Here is a 19,291-nt window from a genome sequence, read left to right as displayed (position 1 = left end):
TGTCACAAAATCAGAGTTAATTATGTACCAAGTTGAACTTACATGTATTAGGTGTCCTGAACATATAGTTGGTATCAGCCCTCAAGCTGTATCACTTCTATGATCCCACCCCTTAAGAGATAAGCATATGTCTACAAGTCTCCTTTCTTCTCCCGTTTCCCCCATAACAAGTTTAGGTAATGAAATATTATATATCAGAGTGTTCTGAAGATCATGAACTTTTATTGGAATACTGAAGTATTAATTTGATATCCCCATTATGCTTATAAAAAGAAAGCCTCTTTAACCATGTCCTTTCTCCCTTCTCTCTTCAAAACCTTCTCTTTTCCAAAACTAGTTACCCTATATAATTCCCCCTTATATAACATGTGTAGGCTAAAAATAATCATTACCATTGATAAAACTCAAAATAGTATTATGAATATAACTTTAATAAGGAAATTCATTTTAGGTAAATCAGAGAATATTTTTTAGTGTTTGAAAATTCTCAAACATGCTCAAAAGCCACAAGAAGAAACTCAAGATGGAAAGTCAGAAGAACAGACCCAGAGCTCACAGTGAATATGAAAGGTACACACGTAGGAGGTAGCAGTGTGTAGAAGACATTTGAAACAGTGAACATGTAAGTCAATGTGTGTAAAGTAAGAAATATTGCCAGAACCCTAGAAAGTATCAACATTTCAAAATCAGGCAGAAGAAAGGAAGCTCACAAAGGCATCTCAGTTGCTGCAAAATGGAAGGAAGAGGCTTTTAGACTTGTGATCAGTTTCCTCCACGGCTGCAGGCATTGGTCTTTTATGGATGACAGATGTGCACACAGACTCACAAATACAGGTCAATGAGAAAAGCAGTTAATATGATAACAGAGGCCTTCTAGGTCTAAAGAATGAGCTGCTAACATGGAAGCTTAGAGCAGACACAAGTGGGACTAGGGTGGGGAAAGAGAAGGTTTCTGCTGGGACTTGGAAGGGATCTGAGTTCCTTCAGATTCAGTTTAAGAATAATGACAGAACTCAAATCCTTCAAGGTTTCTTCAGTTGTTTTTGAACATTATACCTTAATATTCTCTACCAGACTACTTGGGAGGACTCAAGAATTTTAATCAGCTTTTAAAATCAATGTCTTTGTATTTTGTAGGTATCAAAGATTAAAAATAAAATGCTAGGGGGGTGCCTGGGTGGCTCAGTCGGTTGAGCATCTGACTTTGGCTCAGGTCATGATGATCTCACAGTTCATGGGTTTGAGCTCCGTGTTGGGCTCTGTGCTGACAGGTCAGAGGCTGGAACCTGCTTCTGACTCTGTGTCTCCCTCTCTTTCTGCCCCTTCCCTGTTCACGCTCTGTCTCTGTCTCTCAAAAATAAACATTAAATTTATTTTTAAAAGAAAATCATAATTAAAAAAATGAAATGCTTGGGGCGCCTGGGTGGCTCAGTCGGTTGAGCGTCCGACTTCGGCCCAGGTCATGATCTCACGTCCGTGAGTTCAAGCCCCGCGTCGGGCTCTGTGCTGACAGCTCGGAGCCTGGAGCCTGTTTCAGATTCTGTGTCTCCCTCTCTCTCTGACCCTCCTGCATTCATGCTCTGTCTCTCTCTGTCTCAAAAATAAATAAATGTTAAAAAAAAAATTAAAAAAAAAATGAAATTCTAGAAAGTGTCCTTAGGTTTCTATAACTTCAAATAATAAAAATAACAGCTTTTATGTTTTTGAACAGTCTTTTAGTTCAAAAGATGGGAAAATTTTTCAAAATTAGATTATAACTTCAAGACAGATTTAAAAAATCTTACAGCGCATCAAGGAGTTTTAATTTTTCCTCTGTAACAATACTGTTTTTTCTCTTAAAAGCCACAGGTGAAAATATTAAAAGACCTTTGACCACCATGGTCATTGGGTTTTGTTTTTGTGGTTTAGTGTTTTGTGGAAGTAAGGAACCTTTCTACTAAGGAAGTTTACCTTTCGCTTTTTAAAGAGCTTTCAAATTAAGGGCCTTGAAGTAAAGCAAGTTTTAAAATGGTTGCAGATCTGCTGTGTGTTCTAGTATTAAGAACCAATGTATCATGTTTGCTGCACTTTCCTGTAGGAGAATAAAAGTCTATGTGGTCTTCCTTGCTATCAAAACAGAAACATCTGCTCGTATTAAAGGTGCTGCCAGCCTGATGGCAGATGTGGGGAAAAAAAAAGGCTTCTCCTGTTGTAAGGGGTATATTTGGCAAATAAGAATGATTAAGGATAATTTTAGGGCATTAAGGTTATTTGATTACCCCCAAAGATTTTGTTTTCCAGTTGCTTTGACACATTTAATAATATTTAGCAATAATCAGTACTTATTTTCACCTGCCAACAGCTTCAGGGGGATTTGGCGTATACTTTAGAGTACATGTAAAACATCCCAGATTTTGAATCCATTTTGCTTGGTTTAATGAGATGCGGGTTTTATTTTCTTTTTTTCCTAATAAGATGTTAAAATATTTTAATCCACAGTTTATTCCTTTCTCTTAACTATTAACTGTATTTCTCCTGGCTTTCCATTTAAGCAGTGAATTGAACAAAAGAATCTAGGTGCAGAAGTGGGTAATTTCTTTAATCAAATGGGATTAACAACTCCCAAACTTTTAGGCCTTTAACAACTTTTAGGCCAGATACAACTTTTCATTTTTTCCTTCAACACTAGTCATCCTGAATTAAAACTTCATACTTTCAAATTCAAATGGGTAAATTCTTGTTCTAACCAAGAGGCATGTTTGTAGTCCAAAAAAATATGCTGTTTAGAAACTACTGACTTAAAGATTTCCAGCGTTAAAAAAAAAATCGTTTACATGGCAAGAAGTGTGTGTGTCACTTCCAAAGAACCTATACTGAAAGGCTTTATTTTCGGTTCATTATTTTAAACTCAGATTCATCCACAGAAATGTCTTTCAGGAGACCAGAGCTGTCAGAGGAAGCTGACTTAACTCATAGAGTTCTGCACATTTATGCATATTTATAATGAAAGGCGGGAGACACCAATGCTTCCTTAGTAGTGAAATTTTTTTAAGTTTCAAGTTCAATCTGTAACTTTCAAAGCACTGAATTCAAAGAGCTGATCAGAGTTGTGCTTAATTACATTAATATGAGTGAGGTTTCTACAGTGAAAGAGAAGAAAGAGCAAGAAAGAAATCACGGAAACTCTACCACTTACTAGCTGTGTGGGCTTAGGCAATATCTGTAGTTCTGTCATTTTTTGAAGTTTATTTATTTATTTTGAGAGAGTGAGAAAGAGAATGAGTAGGAGCAGGGGAGGGGCAGAGAGAGAGGGAGAGAAAGAATCCCAGGCAGGCTCTGAGCTGTCAGTGAAGAGCCCAATATGGGGCTGAAACTCACGAACTGTGAGATCATGACCTGAGCCAAAATCAGAGTCGGACCCTTAACTGAGTCACCCAGGTGTCCCTACACTTCTGCCATTTATAAAATGGGCTTAACAACACCTATCTCGTGGGGTTGGTATGTGGATTAAAAGAGGTATTGAGGTACACTGGTTGAGAACAGTTCCTGGCACACAGAAAGCCTCAATTAATGCTAGTCATTATTATCCTATGTCTACATGTACATATATTTACTTATATAATTAGCCTGCATACTCAGTTCATTTCCTAGACCCTTCACTTTCCTACTTAGCCGCACGCATAAAACAAAGGGAAAGTGTTATCCAATGTCTGTGCACAAAAGATATGTATCTTTTGCAATAAAAATCACATTCACAATATTGATATTGTCATCTAACAGCTTCTGATGTTTCATGGGTGCATTCTCTGATTTGGTTCATGACTACCTACCATATAGTTTACTAGGCTACCATAAACCCTACTACTGTGTCTCCTATTGCTTAAATTCTATTAACTTTTTTTCTGGATATGTTCTAGAATATGGGAACCAAAGGGGCTCTAGACCACAGATCTATCATCCTTAATTTTGGGCAATTCCTGACCACAAACAAAATTTATAGCTAAACTAATCCTTCCATAATACACTCAGACAGTGAGATAAAGTTTTTACATAAGAGTCCTCAGTAAAACAGCATGTTTTTCATTAAGTCTCGAAATCCAGCTACCAATTTACAGGAACTACAGAGTAGAGAGGAACCTGCCCAGGGTCACCATGTGGATGCCACACTGCAAAACCCAGGCTGTGAGAAATACTATAAAACAAACAATTCAGTTTCTTAAACAAATACATTGCAAAGGAAACAAAAAAAGGATAGAGGGGAGATCTAGGGATTAAAAGGGACTCTACAATATTTAAAAAAAAAATACATCGGTGTTTAGAGACACAGAGTTGGTTAAAAAAATAAGTATAAAGAAGAATAAGAGTAAATTATTGTGAAAATCATTAATTATTATTTTGGTGGGGAGGGGGTTCCCATGGTGAGGGGCATATGGAAAACACCTGCTGTGTGACTGGGAAAGCTCTATATCCTGATTTTGGTGGAGTTGTAATGGGACTGATTTCATAAACTCCCTTATAACGGGTTTTATATGTGGCTCTCTTTGTGTTATACTTAACAATAAAACATTCCTTCAAATCTTTTATCTGAGACAGGGATGCTGACCATGGTTTTTTCAATGTGATCCTGCAGTGAGTCGATGAGTAAGTCGCCCACGGGCTTCCAGCCATTCCGTACAGCCTCCACCTCCTTCATGTCAACGTCTAGGTCATCCATGGCACCCTGCAGATCTCTGAGCTTCTCCAATGCCTTGTCTACTTGCTTTTGCCAATTGCTAGTGACAGCGTTTAGACTTTCCCACTTCTCTTTGACTTCAGAGGACTGTTTGCGCATGGCCTTGGCAATCTTTTGGGCCCTCTCCTCAGGAGTCAATTCTGTAATTGAAAAAAAAAAAAAAAAAAAAAGAAGAAGAAGAATATTTGGAAGCTTGATCAATAGCCAAGTGTGAACACCACCTTTTGAAGGGGTGCTTATAGGTGCATGGAGACACAGTTTACACAAGCCAGGGGAAGAAGAAGTTTCTCCATATTCCTTCTACTGATTCCCTATTACTTCTCAAAGGAAGAAATAAGTTAGAGTAATGAACAGTCCGGTAGTTTTGGTGACTTTTGAATTTTAATATATTTACAAACCTTGAAATGTAACACAATAACTCAAAAAAAAATAAAACAATCTTTCTTTAGCATCTATCTAGTTACATAAAATCCAAAGGTAGTATTTCATTTCACTGTCCTAAATAAAAATGGGAAGTATAATTAGGAGAGAAATAGCTTTAAGTTACACAGAAAGACTCTGAGAAAATAAGATTAATTTATCATGTTCCTTAAAAAAAATAACTGAAGACAAATAACGTATCTTAGATACTTCATCGTCGCTGAATCTGTTTGACAGTTCATCTTTAATACAGGGCACTTTCTGTAGCCCAGACATGTAGCATGTCCACAAACATGTCAACAGGAAGACAGCAAAATTTCAAGGATCATCCCAAATATTTCAGATACAGCAAGAAAGCTTCCAGAATGTCTGAGATAAAGTCAAACCTTCAGACAGGAAAGGCCCTGCCATAGGACAGGGGCAGGAAGAAAGAGGAAGAGTCTAGAAGACAAGCAAAAGATACAGACAGAAACGAAAGTTAAGTTCAAAGCCAACTGTCAGAAACACAGAGATGAGAAAGCTGACAAGAGCAGACATCCTTAGATCAGGTTAGATGGATCTCCAGTTAAACACTCCTGGACCTCAGTTCTCTCATCACTCAAGGGTGTCCCCTTTCTTTTCTTTTCCTTTTTGAAAAAATTTTTAATGTTTATTTATTTTTGATGGGGGGGCAGGGGGGGGGGGAGGAGACTGAATCTGAAGTAGCTCCAGGCTCTGAGCTGTCAGCACAGAGCCTCATGCAGGGCTTGAACTCGTGTACTGTGAGATCACGACCTGAGCCAAAGTCAGATGCTTAACTGACTGAGCCACTCAGGTGCTCCCTCCAGGTGTGTCCCCTTTTTTACCTCTCTGCTTGGAGGATTGTCCTGTTTGTCTACTAAAAACAGAGGCCAGTCAGAAACATACAATCAAGGAAATCAATACAAGGAAACTGTAGACAAATTTTAAGATAGAAATGCTTATTCTTCTTTGCAATAACATCTTATCTTTTGGTATCAGTTGCATTTGCAACTTTACTTCAAAATATTTCAAATTATTTGTAAATATAAATGGAAGTTCATGGAACTTCCTGGTGAGACTGAAGTAAAGCAAGCTCTCCCAAACACTAACTTTCATATGCAACATATATTTGTCCCTCTTTCTTTTGTATTATTTAAAAGTCAAGTGCAAGGGGATAGAACACATATTTTTATCTATTTAAATTTCCAGAAAATTCTCAACATCAATATTTAGACTTAAAAGCAGCTGTAATAAACGTCTGGGAACCAAATAGACCATGAAGAGTTCAGCAGCCACAGAACTCGGGGTTGCATTGCTGAAATGCTAGAAGCTATAGAGCGTCCTGAATAATCCCTCTGCAACTGAATTGATTACAATGAGATTCTGTGTTATGATAGACAGATAGACTGAACCCACCATCAAGTGATAAATAAGGAAAACAAGTGAATCAAACACCCAGCTTCTAGGAATGCTTGAGCTGTGATATAGTCCAGTCCAACAATACTGGAGGAAAGATACACCATTAGACAAAACTTATTTAAGTCCTTAAATAGAAAATGAGAAATACATAACACTTATATGTAATATATTTTGTTTATATAAACATAAAATGTTTTATGTTTATACTTTATATACTTACATATAAATAATATAAAATATGTAAAATAAATAAATGCTACTTACGTGAGATGGAAAAAAATCATTTTAATAGCCCCATGAGAAAGGGAGTGGTAATTTTTATGATGGGAACACCTGTGTTTGTCACTTGGGCTTTTTCAAAGATCTATTTTAAGCACTCGTGTTTTACCGGCTTTTGTAAAAGAAAAAGATACAGTACTAATTTCAGAACAGACAACTTAATTGTGATGATTTTTCCCTGAATAAAGTAAAAACTGTTTCTGAGTCAGTCACCGAGTAACCTGGTAGGGAGACACACAGCTTCTTTGTCCTGTGACAAAACACCCAACATGGCTGGGACATTTTTGTCTTCACTTAATGTAAAATCTTTTGATTGAGCAGTCCTTTTGTGGTATTTATTATATAATCCCTACTCAAGCAGCTACTCGGGAGAAAAGAAAAGCTCTATGTTCAATTCCCCATCTGTTTGCCAGAAAGGATACATATTAACTGATCACGAGTCAGAATAAAAGTGCCTCCTATTACAGTACTGATCTCCTTTGAATGCCTACTTTAAACGAAGAACAGAGGGAGAAGGTACAAAACCAAACAAAAACCTTCCAGAACCTTTGTGAAACAGGTAATAAGCAGCAACATCTGAAATATTAAGTTATGACAATGTGGGGTAAGAGAATAGAAAAACAATTTAAAACAGCAAAAAAAGAGGCATAAAAGATGAAAATAATAAAGGGATAAAATTACATTTTAAACATCCTCTAGTTATTTGAAAATCAAAGGACAACGTTTCCTTCAAAATTTCTGAAGAGATTTTTTTGCCGTAAATTTTAAGACCCTCATGCAGGAGTAGAGAATTTTCTGGACCCAGTGGTTCAGAATTCAGGGGACATATGAGAACCCCCTCCGAGAGTTTATTTGCTTGCCTGTTTGTGTTTAAATACTGAGCCCCAGGGGCCCTACCCCAAAATATTAAAAGATTCAGATTTAGTTGGTCAAGGGTGAAGGGCAGTGTGGATATATTTTAAAAGCTCCCCAGATGATTGTAATGGGTTGCCAGGACGAAGCACCGCCAGCTTCTTGGCTCACAAATTGATTTCTCTGGTCCCTGCTGCTGAAGCTGGAGTATTTCCACTCCGGTGAGTTGGTATGTCATATTCCCACGCAGCGCAGGGCCACTAAATACTGAAGGCCCAGAGCAAATGAAGCTCAAAGATAAGAGGGTAATCTAATTTGCATTTGAAAAGGCAGTAATAGAGGCTAATCGGAGAGACGGAGGAAACAGCAGGATAAAACCAAATAAATTTACTGACAATTTTCAGACCAGAAGCTCTTTTTCTGTCACTTTCCTATTCCCTGTAGAGTGTGTGTGTGTGTGTGTGTGTGTGCATGTATGTGTTTCTCTGTGGATTTCTCTGAGGGGCAGCACTGTTTCTCCGTTCTCTTCCCTTGACAGGCTTTCCCATCTAACTGACCAAATGTTCAGAGTGGAATTATACTTACTTCCTCTATATTATATATTTATACATAATATATAATAGGTTATTATATCTATTATATATATAGATTATTAACCTGTTCTAGGTTATTATATCTTTTATAAATAGATCATTTATAAATATAAATTATAAATACTGTAAATTAATATTAATAAATATAATTATAATTATTATATTAATTTCATGTAGAATTTATGTAATTTAAAATAGTGATTATTATGTCACAACAGATCTTTTAGGAAAAATTGATAACTATTTTTTAGGAAGAAGAAAGAAGAAAAAGAAAAGACAAGGGAAAGCAATGATCAATCTTCAATTTTTCTCTCTTGTCCAATTATCTTTATTCCTCAACTATGCAAATGAATTGGTGGCATTTATACCACACTACTTCTATAGCTTGGAGAGAAAGACTGCCCATGGTACCCTGCAATGCAGGTGGAAAACAAAGCTAGACCAAGGGCAGAGACCAGGATTTGGGACCAGCTCTGCCCCCCATCTTGCCCTTTGCTCCTAGGAGAGCTAAATAACCCTACTCATCTCACTTGTATCGAGTGGGAACCCTATTTTCTCATGCTGGGAAAATATTTTATACCAAGGGCTTTCAGAGGTCTAAAATTCAATTCTCTAAGAAAGCCAAAGCCACTATATCTCAAAGAAATCTTAATAGTAGAGGGGAAAACAATCTCCTTATGCGTGCTTGTACAAAAACATTTTGCATTAAAAAAAATTAAAGTATATGTTTTTCCTATGAAATAATATAGAACTCTATTAGAATCAGCCCAGTTGTTTTAAATAAAGACTTTCCATATTTATGGTATTTTCTTGCTCAATATGAAACTGACATTTATAATGTCCATTGGGATTTTTTTTAATGTTTATTTTTGAGAGAGAGAGAAACAGAATGTGAGAGGGGAGGGACAGAGAGAGAGAGAGAGAGAGAGAGAGAGAGGAGACACAGAATCTGAAGCAGGATCTAGGCTCTCAGCTGTCAGCACAGAGCCCAAAGCGGGGCTCGAACCCACGAACCATGAGATCATGACCAGACCCGAAGTCAGATGCTAAACTGACTGAGCCACCAAGGTGTCCCTGCACTGTGACTTTTTATTTGTAGGTTCGAAAGCCTTATGTCATGCATGTTTTATTTCTTTCCATCTTGGTTTAGCAGCACCCAGTCTAGAGACCGGTAAGTCCTCAATATATAATTAGTGAACTGGGTTGGGCTCAATGGAACTTTTAGCTTTACTCCTTGCTAAGCATACTCAACTTTATAACTTCAAGTGGAAATCTTTCTATTTATTTTTCTTTCCTCCTCCCCACACCCATATAAAGCATTTACAAAAAGGTTTTTACTGTGAAAGAGAAGGATAAACTTCACAAAGTTATTTCAAGTATGATAATTCCAAATATCTTACTTGTACATTTTGCTTTTTTTTGCATGTATCTACAATCTTGTTGTGTTTCACCAAGTGATGAAAATATTAAGACCAGCAAATATAGAAAAGAAACCCTCCAGAGTAGCATTTTCACTTCTGGACTAGTCTAGTACAAGAAAAGATTAGGAGATCATACACCAATTCCAACACTAACAAGTTATGTAATCATAAATATATTCCTTATCTTTTTGAACTTCAGTTAATAACTATAAAGTTACTGGCACATGCCTGGCACACAGGAGGGCCTCAACAAAGGCTAATTTCTTTTATGATTCCTTTTATGATTTTATTACTAAGTCTGGGAGACGTAGACATCTCTAGGGATTTTTCACATAAACAAACCAAGAATTAGCCAATAAAAATTCACAGGAAAAAGCAAAGCATCCTCATATCTCTAGAGACCTGACTTGCTCTTACTCTCTCTTTACCTGCCCTCCATTTCTCTCTCTCTCCCCTTCATGATCAAAAGATGTTTCTGATTAAAATAATGGGAAATATATTCTCTCCTACATTTTCTGATTACATGATTAAGATTAACTTAATCTCTCTGATGATCAGTGTTTAAGAGGACTCCACCCTTTTCCTATTTTGTATGATGATAACAATCATTATGAACTAGATTACAAGTACATCATCAAGGGTCATCAGCTGATTACTGTAATATTTCTAATTATGTTCATTTAATACATTATAAGAGTGACAATAATAAGAGGTTACTCAGACTAGATTAACCTGTTCATGTGTAGCCTAAATCTTTCAGTAAGAACATGATAAAGATGATATGTACCCATCCATGCTGCCAAGGGACTTCTCAAATCCTTAAGGGGAAAAAAAGGACATTGAACAAGTATGTTTAGAGAAAAGCAAGATCTCCAAAGTAAAGAGCTGTGGGAAGTATCTTTCACAAACACCCATATGCAAGGTAGTAAGAGAGGGAAGGAAAATGGAGAGGAAATCAGAAATGCAGCATACTGTGGAGGGAGGTAAATGGTACTTTTGATCAGAAGTTAATGGAGGTAGAACCAGAGTCTGGATACTTCTAAGTTTTACTCTTCCTGTAAAATGGGCCAAAGTAAATAAACCCAGCATTGAACTGAGGAAGAAGTAAGGACAGATCATTAAGAAAATTAACCTTGGGGCACCTGGGTGGCTCAGTCAGTTAAGCAACCAACTTCAACTCAGGTCATGATCTCACAGCTCCCGAGTTCGAGCCCCATGCCAGTCTCTGTAGTGACAGCTCAGAGCCTGGAGCCTGCTTAGGATTCTGTGTCTCTCTCTCTCTCTCTCTCTCTCTGCCCCTCCCCGGCTTGTGCTCTGTCTCTCCCTCTCTCAAAAATAAATAAACGTTCAAAAATTAAAAAAAAAATAACCTCCAAGAAAAGAGCAGGAACATCAGAGACACCCTGGAACAGACCTGGCTAAGCAACCTGAAACTCAGCTTTCAATTTTCTGTAACTGAATATTCCCTGAATTTCCTCACACTGATGGCCGCTTTGTAATTTATACATGTCATTTGTGTGTGCTGAACAGCAGCAGACAGGTCACTGGGGGGAAGGGGTGGAACTGAGAAGAAGGGAAGCTGGGAAGGTAAACTTCAGGAGGGGTTTTCTTTGCTGTTGTATCCTCAGTATCTAAAATACTTAGTCATTCTTGCAAAACAAGTTAGGCAAGTCTTATGTTTATGTACTGCCATAGTAAGTGAGGAGTTTAAATGAAGAGAAGACTTTATGTCTTTGCTAGCATTAAACTTTTTTTTTTTAAATGGCAAACCTTGGCACGTCTGGTGGCTCAGTTGGTTGAGCTTTTGACTCCTGATTTTGGCTCGGGTCATGATCTCACAGTTCATGGGATTGAGCCCTGCATCGGGCTCTGCGCTTGAGGAGTCTGCTTGGGATTCTCAATCTCTCTCTCTCTGACCCACCTGCACACACACACACTCTCTCTCTCTCAAAATATGTAAACTTAAAAAAAATGGCAAACCCTCTAATTCACTTTTAAAGATTCCAGCTTTTGAGAGGAACAACAAAAATAGCAAAGTAAGTATATTACCCCATTAAAAGAGTTTAGTATCCTCCTACTCTTTATATTTAAGAGAATAACATCCCAGATGTTGATTATAAGAAAATACATACATGTAAAATACTGCCATCTTTTTTATGAGGCAAATGTAATTTACGGATGGTTGTGATAGTGATTAGAGAACCTAACAGATGGTGAACAATTAATTTAAAATGTTGTGCCCATCAAACTAACCTTTGTTATCATTGTTACCATATAATTCTTCATCAAGAATGTTGATTTGTTTATTTAAATTGGATTTCATTACTATGGTATTCATTATCATGCAAAAAAGTTTCTGAAATTTTTACCCAATCAGTAGGCTTATTCAGCCGACTCATATATTTTAGGAAAGCTGAAGACTAGATTGATTACATCCATCCATACATTATAGAACTTTAATTTGGGAAGGATCACATTGCTGCTCTGTAGTTAAGAACACTGGAAAAGAAAGGAACATTCTATTTTTCTGTGTTTTTTCATGCATTACTACATTACTAATCTAATTTGGACTTGAGAAGTTAATTAAATTATTGTCTTGGTCTATAAGCCTGAAAGCTATTATTTATCCTTCAATTTTTTATATGAAAATTAAAAAGACAAAGTCTAATATGGCTTAACCACATTCTCTCTTGATGCTAGGAAATCAGTGAACTGGTATGTCATTCTATTAAGCAGCCTGGTATTTTAGTAAAGAAAAAGCAACAGTAAAGGGAAAAGTAAAGACTTACAGACATATTTCCTATTGTATGAAATTGTATGAAATTGCTTTAAAGTAGAATATAGAAAATTATTTCTACTAAAGTGCTGGAAGCACCTCTGATTACAAGGGTAATGAGAGTATACTATGGTGATTAATTGCACCAAGCCTAGCGACAAGCCCCACATGTCACTTCAATGCTGTCACGAGTGACAGTGTGCTTCCAAAACTCTCCGAGTCTCCATTTGCTCATCTGTCAAATGGGTGGTGACAGTACTCACACCTCAATGAGTTGTTTTGAGGATTAAAGGAAACAAGACATGTGAGGTGCTTGGCAGCGTGATCAATGTTGCCTTGTGAACATCTATGTTTACTAACATTTCTCTCCCTCCCTTCTTGGGCACTGGTCGTTCTTCCATCTAACATTATATTTATAGCAGGGGTGTGCCAATCCCAGCAGACCCAAAGCTCCACCTAACTCAAGCTGAGTCCGTCAGAACCCTCTCGTGTAATGCGCTGGATCTAAAGAAGGGCTGCCCCTCCTTGGGGCCAGGTCATGAGGTACATGGTTATAGGAAAGCTAAGAAAATCAAAACTGGTAGAGAGAGAAAGAAAGGGTGACACAGAGAAAAGGCTTCTGCGTGGCACTCCAGTCCCTGTTGCCAGCTGTGACCTTGCCCTTACCATACTGGGCTACTGGGGCTAATACATTCCACCATGTGCCTACGCTTATGGAAGTTGGGTGTTTGCCATTTACAATAACTAAGATTCTAATCAATAAAGCTGTTATTAGGAAAACAAAAATGCCCTGGGAAAAAAACACCCATTAGCTTTACTAGCCTAATTACTTAGGTTATAATGTGTAATTTGGTCTCATTTTATGAGATGCAAGGAAATAATTACTGCCATCTTTTTAATGTAAACTTAAGTTATACTAGGAATCCATGTAAAAGTAACTTGTACTAAGCTATATGATAATTTCACTTTCACTCATTTAACAATCATGAAATTTTATTTGCACGTTTGCTAATATTGGCATAAAATGGACTGACATAGTAGACTGAAAATGTCATTTATTGCTTCTTTGTTACATCATATGTAAGATTTCACAGAGGAGAAAAATATTCCTAATAATGGGCTTTCTAAAATATTATGAAACAGTTAATAATTAAAATAAAACAGTATGCCCAGAATTAAAACCTTAACTCCTAGTAAATATAAACAGCTGTTGAAGACCAAAGATGAAAAATATTAATCCATACATACTTTTTTATCTGAAAAAAATGATTCACATTAACAAGTACAAGCATACATAATTATATAAAGTACACACACATGCACGCACACACACACACACACACACACACATACACACAAAGTACAGAAAAAGTACAATTAACTAATAGTTGTCTTTTTCCTAGGACTATCATTTAAATGAAACAAAATCAACTGATCAAGTATACCACGCTGAAAAAGAAATAATGTTCAGACAGCCTGGAAGAAAATAACAGTTGTGGCAATAGTAATGCCTTCACTGGAATAATTTTTAAAGAAGACTCATGGGGAAATTGATGAATAAAAATAATGCAGTATTTTTTCTCTTCAACATGAAAAGCTGAGAAGAGGAAAAGAGCTTTTCTATACCCACTCATACAATAAACGGTACAACTGTCTAAACACTTTTAGAGCTGAACTGTCCTATAAAAGTTTTACTTAGCGATTGATACCTAACCTCAAATCATATAATATGTATGCACGTGTGTGCATGTGCACCGACATCTCTATGCAGCATGGGGAGAGGGACGTTGATGTGAAAGCTCTCACTCCCCTGTGCAAATGTGACCTTTACCCTGAACTATAGGTGACAAATAGGTGACAAGGCATGTGTATTCCCTGATTATCTCAAGAGGTCTGGGGACTGACGTGGGCTAAGGCTGACTGTGGCTGAGTCCGGTTTCCAAAGGAATTGAAAGCTGGAACTGAGAACAGCAAGGGGTAAGGAGAGGCTGGGAGAATAAGGCAGAAGCCAAAAAACAGCTGTGCAGGGTGAAGAAGCTCTAGACACTGAAAGTGGAGAAGGAGCCAGGTCTGTGGCCAATGAGCAGAGAGACAGAGGAGATAAAAATGAAGAGATGTGGTCAAAGCCAGCCAAAACACTCACTGCAGGTTAGGAAGGGTCACAACATAGAAGCTCATGCTGTGTTCCTGATCTACCCTACATTAGCTGGTGACCTTGTTCAGCAGCACAGTATTTTCTTGGCCTTTGTGTTTTTACTGAGGAAGGAAGGAAGGAAGGAAGGAAGGAAGGAAGGAAGGAAGGAAGGAAGGAAGGAAAAGAAAGAGGAAAGAAGGAAGAGAAAGAGAAAGAAAGACCAAAGGAAAGGAAGAAAGAAAGAAAGAAAGAAAGAAAGAAAGAAAGAAAGGAAGGAAGGGAGAGGGAGGGAGGGAGGGAGGGAGGAAGGAAAGAAGAGAAAGAAAGAAAGACAAAAGGAAAGAAACAAAGAAAGAAAGAAAGGAAGAAAGAAAAGAAAGGAAGAAAAGAAAGAAAGAAAGAAAAGGTGTGCTGCTCTATCTGCCTGACTTATTGGGATAGTTAGGAGAATACAAAAGTGGTTTAGAAGTACAAAGAACAATACAAAGGACAACAAGACATTTACTGTCTTATTCGACCTTTTAACAGATATAAACCAGGTGACTAAAATCAAATGAAAAACAATTCGATTGTGTTAAAAGGAAAATTACTGGACACGATACAGATGAAATCAAATTAAACAGTTCCATATTGTTCAAACCAGACAAAGGGATACTGACAAAGTTGTGAACTTTGTAAAATTTCTTTAATTATTCAGATGATTCTAGTTCAATTAAAATTATATTTACCTAATAACCATGTATAAGGGGAATGAGTTATTCTGGGCAGTCAGTGTTCCAGACAGCTACACTTTACCTCTTCAGCTCGGTATTTTTACGATTGCCATTTTAAAAGGAAATAAACTAAAACAGAGCATAAATTCCTATGCCTTCTCTTAACTGATTTACATTCTGTCTTCAAAAATAAATAGACCATAATTCATAGCTTCAGTTTTTCTTTTCTTGTAAAAAGCCCCAAAGACTACTCTGTTTTGCATTAGTTTAGAAGTGTCATATATCCTTTTTATAATTTCTTTCTCCTCATTGCTGTCACTGCCGGCAATCATTGCTCACGGTCACCCTTTTCCGTGTCCTGTCCTTTCCATTTGCCACATGCCCACGATTCACTGGGAAACAAGTGAAACTAGTTACAACAGCGTCTAAAGTAAGAGCTAATACCTCTGAGAGAGCAGCTTTTCCGTGAGTAAAACTAAGGATCTTCACTGCATTTGCTATATAAGATCTATCTTGGTTGCTCAGATAATTTTGCATAGTCAGATTCTCAGTAAGTGAGAAAGGTCGCTAAGTACAGGGAGGGCTGAGCTCCAGACACAGATACCGGTAACACGGTCAGAGAGATCCCGGAGAGACCCTCCAGGAGGCATGGAAGAGAGCTGAGAGAAAAGGACCCCGAAAGACACTGAGCCTTCACTGGCTGGGAGAGGATGAGCAGGGGCTGAGTGTGCAAACAAGGAAGGAGTCAGAAATTCAGGTAAGACAGACCCACACACAGAAAACACACACACACACACACACACACACACACACACACACAAAACAAAAACAGGACGGTAAGCCACAGGATAAAGACAAGGAAAACCATTGCCTGCAGAACATCACTAGTAGTTTGGTGGCAAATGGACATCAGTTTGGAGGCAGAGAGAGAGATAAGACACTGCCACACGGGAAAACAGGCCAAATCCCTGTCCAGCCTTGTGGGCCCAGTGAAGGAGCTCAGATGTTATCACAGGCGCTACTGGTGGTTTTTTTTTTTTTTTTTAATTTTTTTTTTCAACGTTTATTTATTTTATTTTTGGGACAGAGAGAGACAGAGCATGAACGGGGGAGGGGCAGAGAGAGAGGGAGACACAGAATCGGAAACAGGCTCCAGGCTCTGAGCCATCAGCCCAGAGCCCGACGCGGGGCTCGAACTCATGGACCGCGAGATCGTGACCTGGCTGAAGTCGGCCGCTTAACCGACTGCGCCACCCAGGCGCCCCTACTGGTGGTTTTTAAACCAGGGGAGCAAATGCCAGTTCTGAGTTTCAGATATATCACTGTAGTGTCTATGTTGATGCAGAGATAACAATTAAGAAAGAACTAACAAGAGAGGCACCTGGGTGGCTCAGGCGATTGGGCACATGACTTTGGCTCAGGTCATGATCTCACAGTTTGTGAGTTCAAATCCCGCATCAGGCTCTCTGCAGAGCCCAGTTGGGACTCTCGGTCCTTGTCTCTCTCTGCCCCTCCCCCACATGAACAAGCACTGTCTCTTCCCTTTCTCTCTAAAAAATAAATAAATGTTTAAAAACAAAAAAGAAGTAACAATAGTCCTAAGAAAAAAATGGCAAGGGCTTAAGGTAAGGCAAGTAACATTAACAGTGATCTTTAAATATTTTAAATATACATACTTGAAAGATGAGAGAGTAGATCTTGAAAGTTCTCATAACAAGGGAATACAATTTGTAACTGTGTGTGGTGATGGATATTAGCTAGACTTATTGTGGTGACTGTTTCACAATATACACATACATCTAATCATTACGTTGTACACCTTAAACTCACAGAATGTTATATGTCACTTATATCCCAAAAAAACTGGGGAAAGAATGGAAATATCTAGCAGAGCATACCTGATGAGACTCTTTATCAGCAACTTATCATTTAGCTGAAATAATTACTTTGCTTCTTTTTAATAGCATTTATCAATTAATAGGACAGAAGCCTGAGAACAACTCATACCTGTCATACACAGCACCCAAGTAAAACACCACGGGTTACCCCCCCCCCCCCCCGCCACACACACACACCACTGTAAGATAATTGACAATAGAAAAAAAAAGGAAAAAAAAAGAACTGGAAGAAGAAAAGGCATTTAGAAAAGAAAAATCATGCAGAGAAGTATTTTCTGAACCAGTTACTGACAAGTAAAGAGATGGGTTCATTTTGGAGTGTCCCAATGGCACGGTACACACAGCATATTAAATAGAATACAAAATCTTTCTATCTTCCCTGCTCTACCCCTCCAACAGGGAGTACTCCAGGTAGCATCACACAAGACAACTAATGTTCAAATGCTATTTCTGATAACAGCTCTATCTAATTCATGGTGAACAACAAAAGTATAAAAGCTATTTTGGATAATTTTCTTTCATTTACTTTTACCAGCAGGTAACATCAGCTAGCACTGCAGAAAACAATAATGGGAAAGAAAGTATAAAAGTTGCTAATCATAAAAAACCAAATCACAAGAAAATCATAAAGTTAAATTGATGACTCTTTCTCTTGCCCCCAGTATAGTATTTGGACATGGGGCTTGGCAACATCCCAAATGTATCAGCAAAATAAGAACTCAAAAAAGCAATATTATCTTATCCTTTAGACTAACCAACCACTGAGAAGGAAAATTTATAGTGAAGTGAAGCTTTAGTGATATGATAACGTTTTTTTTTATTGCTATGAAGCAGTTTATTACAAAAACATTTCCTCTATTCTCTGGAAAGTGCTAGGGAAGCAAGGACAAGAAAAGCAGGTTTAAGGTGGACTTTAACTTGGAAAAGGTGAGACAAGTGAACTTATTTTTTCTTCCAAGCTTAACAACAATTGTTAATGGTGCCTTTTTTCTTGTTGTGTTAACTTGAAATGTTCTGTCCGACTTTCCAGGTCCTCTGTAATCTGCACCAGACAACACGGACAAGCTCCCCACTCCTACCAGCTGCCCAGGCAAAGCCACTCTGTTCCTCACTGGGGAACGCTGATTGTGACGATCCTGCCCCAGGTGGTCCTCCCTCTTCCCTGAACCTCCTCAAGGCCCAAGCATCCCCACAGGTGCTCGGCACATGCATGCATGCCTTCATTCAGCAACTGTGCAGTAAGCACCTACTATGTGTGTGTGTGCATGTTGTGTGTGTGTGTGATACATATACAACAGAGTACTCAGAAGGAATACTTCTTCAAAGTGAGACGTAACAATTACAGGGATTTGCACACTGACGGGTTTGTTGGAAGTGGAGGCCCAGCAATGGCTTAAGTCCCCAGTAGGCTGACTGGAAAGACAATGATGCTACCAGCAGAAAATAAAAATGAATGCTAGAAGGGGCGCCTGAGTGGCTGTCGGTTGAACGTCCAACTCTTGATTTTGGCTCTAGTCATGATCTCACAGTTGTGGGTTCGAGCCCTGTATGGGGCTCTGTGCTGCCAGCGTGGAGCCTGCTTGGGATTCTCCCTCTCCCTCTCTCCCTCTCTGCCCCTCCCCTGCTTGTGTTCTCTCTCTCTCTCAAAAATAAACACTTTTTAAAAACTTTTAAAAATGAATGCTAGAAAATATAGGTATGCTGTGTGTGTGCGTGTGTGTGTGTGTGTGTGTGTATGTGTGTACACAGACATACATATAAAACTAGGCTTAAAGGGCAAAGAACATCATGATGTTTTTTTAATTGTCAAATTAGCTAACATACTATAGTCTGGCTGCAGGAGTAGATTCCCATGATTCATCACTTACATACAATAGCCAGTGCTCATCCCAACAAGTGCCCTCCTTAATGCCCATCACCCATTTTCCCCACCCTCCTAACCCCCCACCCTCATCAACCCTCAGTTTGTTCTCTGTATTTAAGAGTCTTTTATGGTTTGCCTCCCTCTTTGTTTGTATCTTATTTTTCCTTCCCTTCCCCTACGGTCATCTGTTAAGTTTCTCAAATTCTGCATA

At 38.2% G+C, this 19,291-nt stretch overlaps 1 protein-coding gene across 1 annotated transcript in view; it reads right to left on the bottom strand.

Annotated features, from left to right (window-relative positions):
* The window catches only part of UTRN (utrophin), a 469,064-nt gene that overhangs the window by 95,302 nt on the left and 354,471 nt on the right, over nt 1-19,291 (bottom strand). Inside the window, 1 exon segment of the mRNA XM_086708068.1 lies at nt 4,583-4,851. Coding sequence (XP_086564194.1) covers nt 4,583-4,851 — 269 coding nt within the window.

Source organism: Puma concolor, chromosome B2, assembly GCF_028749965.1.
Source record: "Puma concolor isolate L17-30 chromosome B2, mPumCon1.1.hap2, whole genome shotgun sequence".
NCBI lineage: Eukaryota > Metazoa > Chordata > Mammalia > Carnivora > Felidae > Puma > Puma concolor.
Note: the sequence above shows the minus strand (reverse complement) of the source record. Positions and strands in the feature narration are given on the sequence as shown.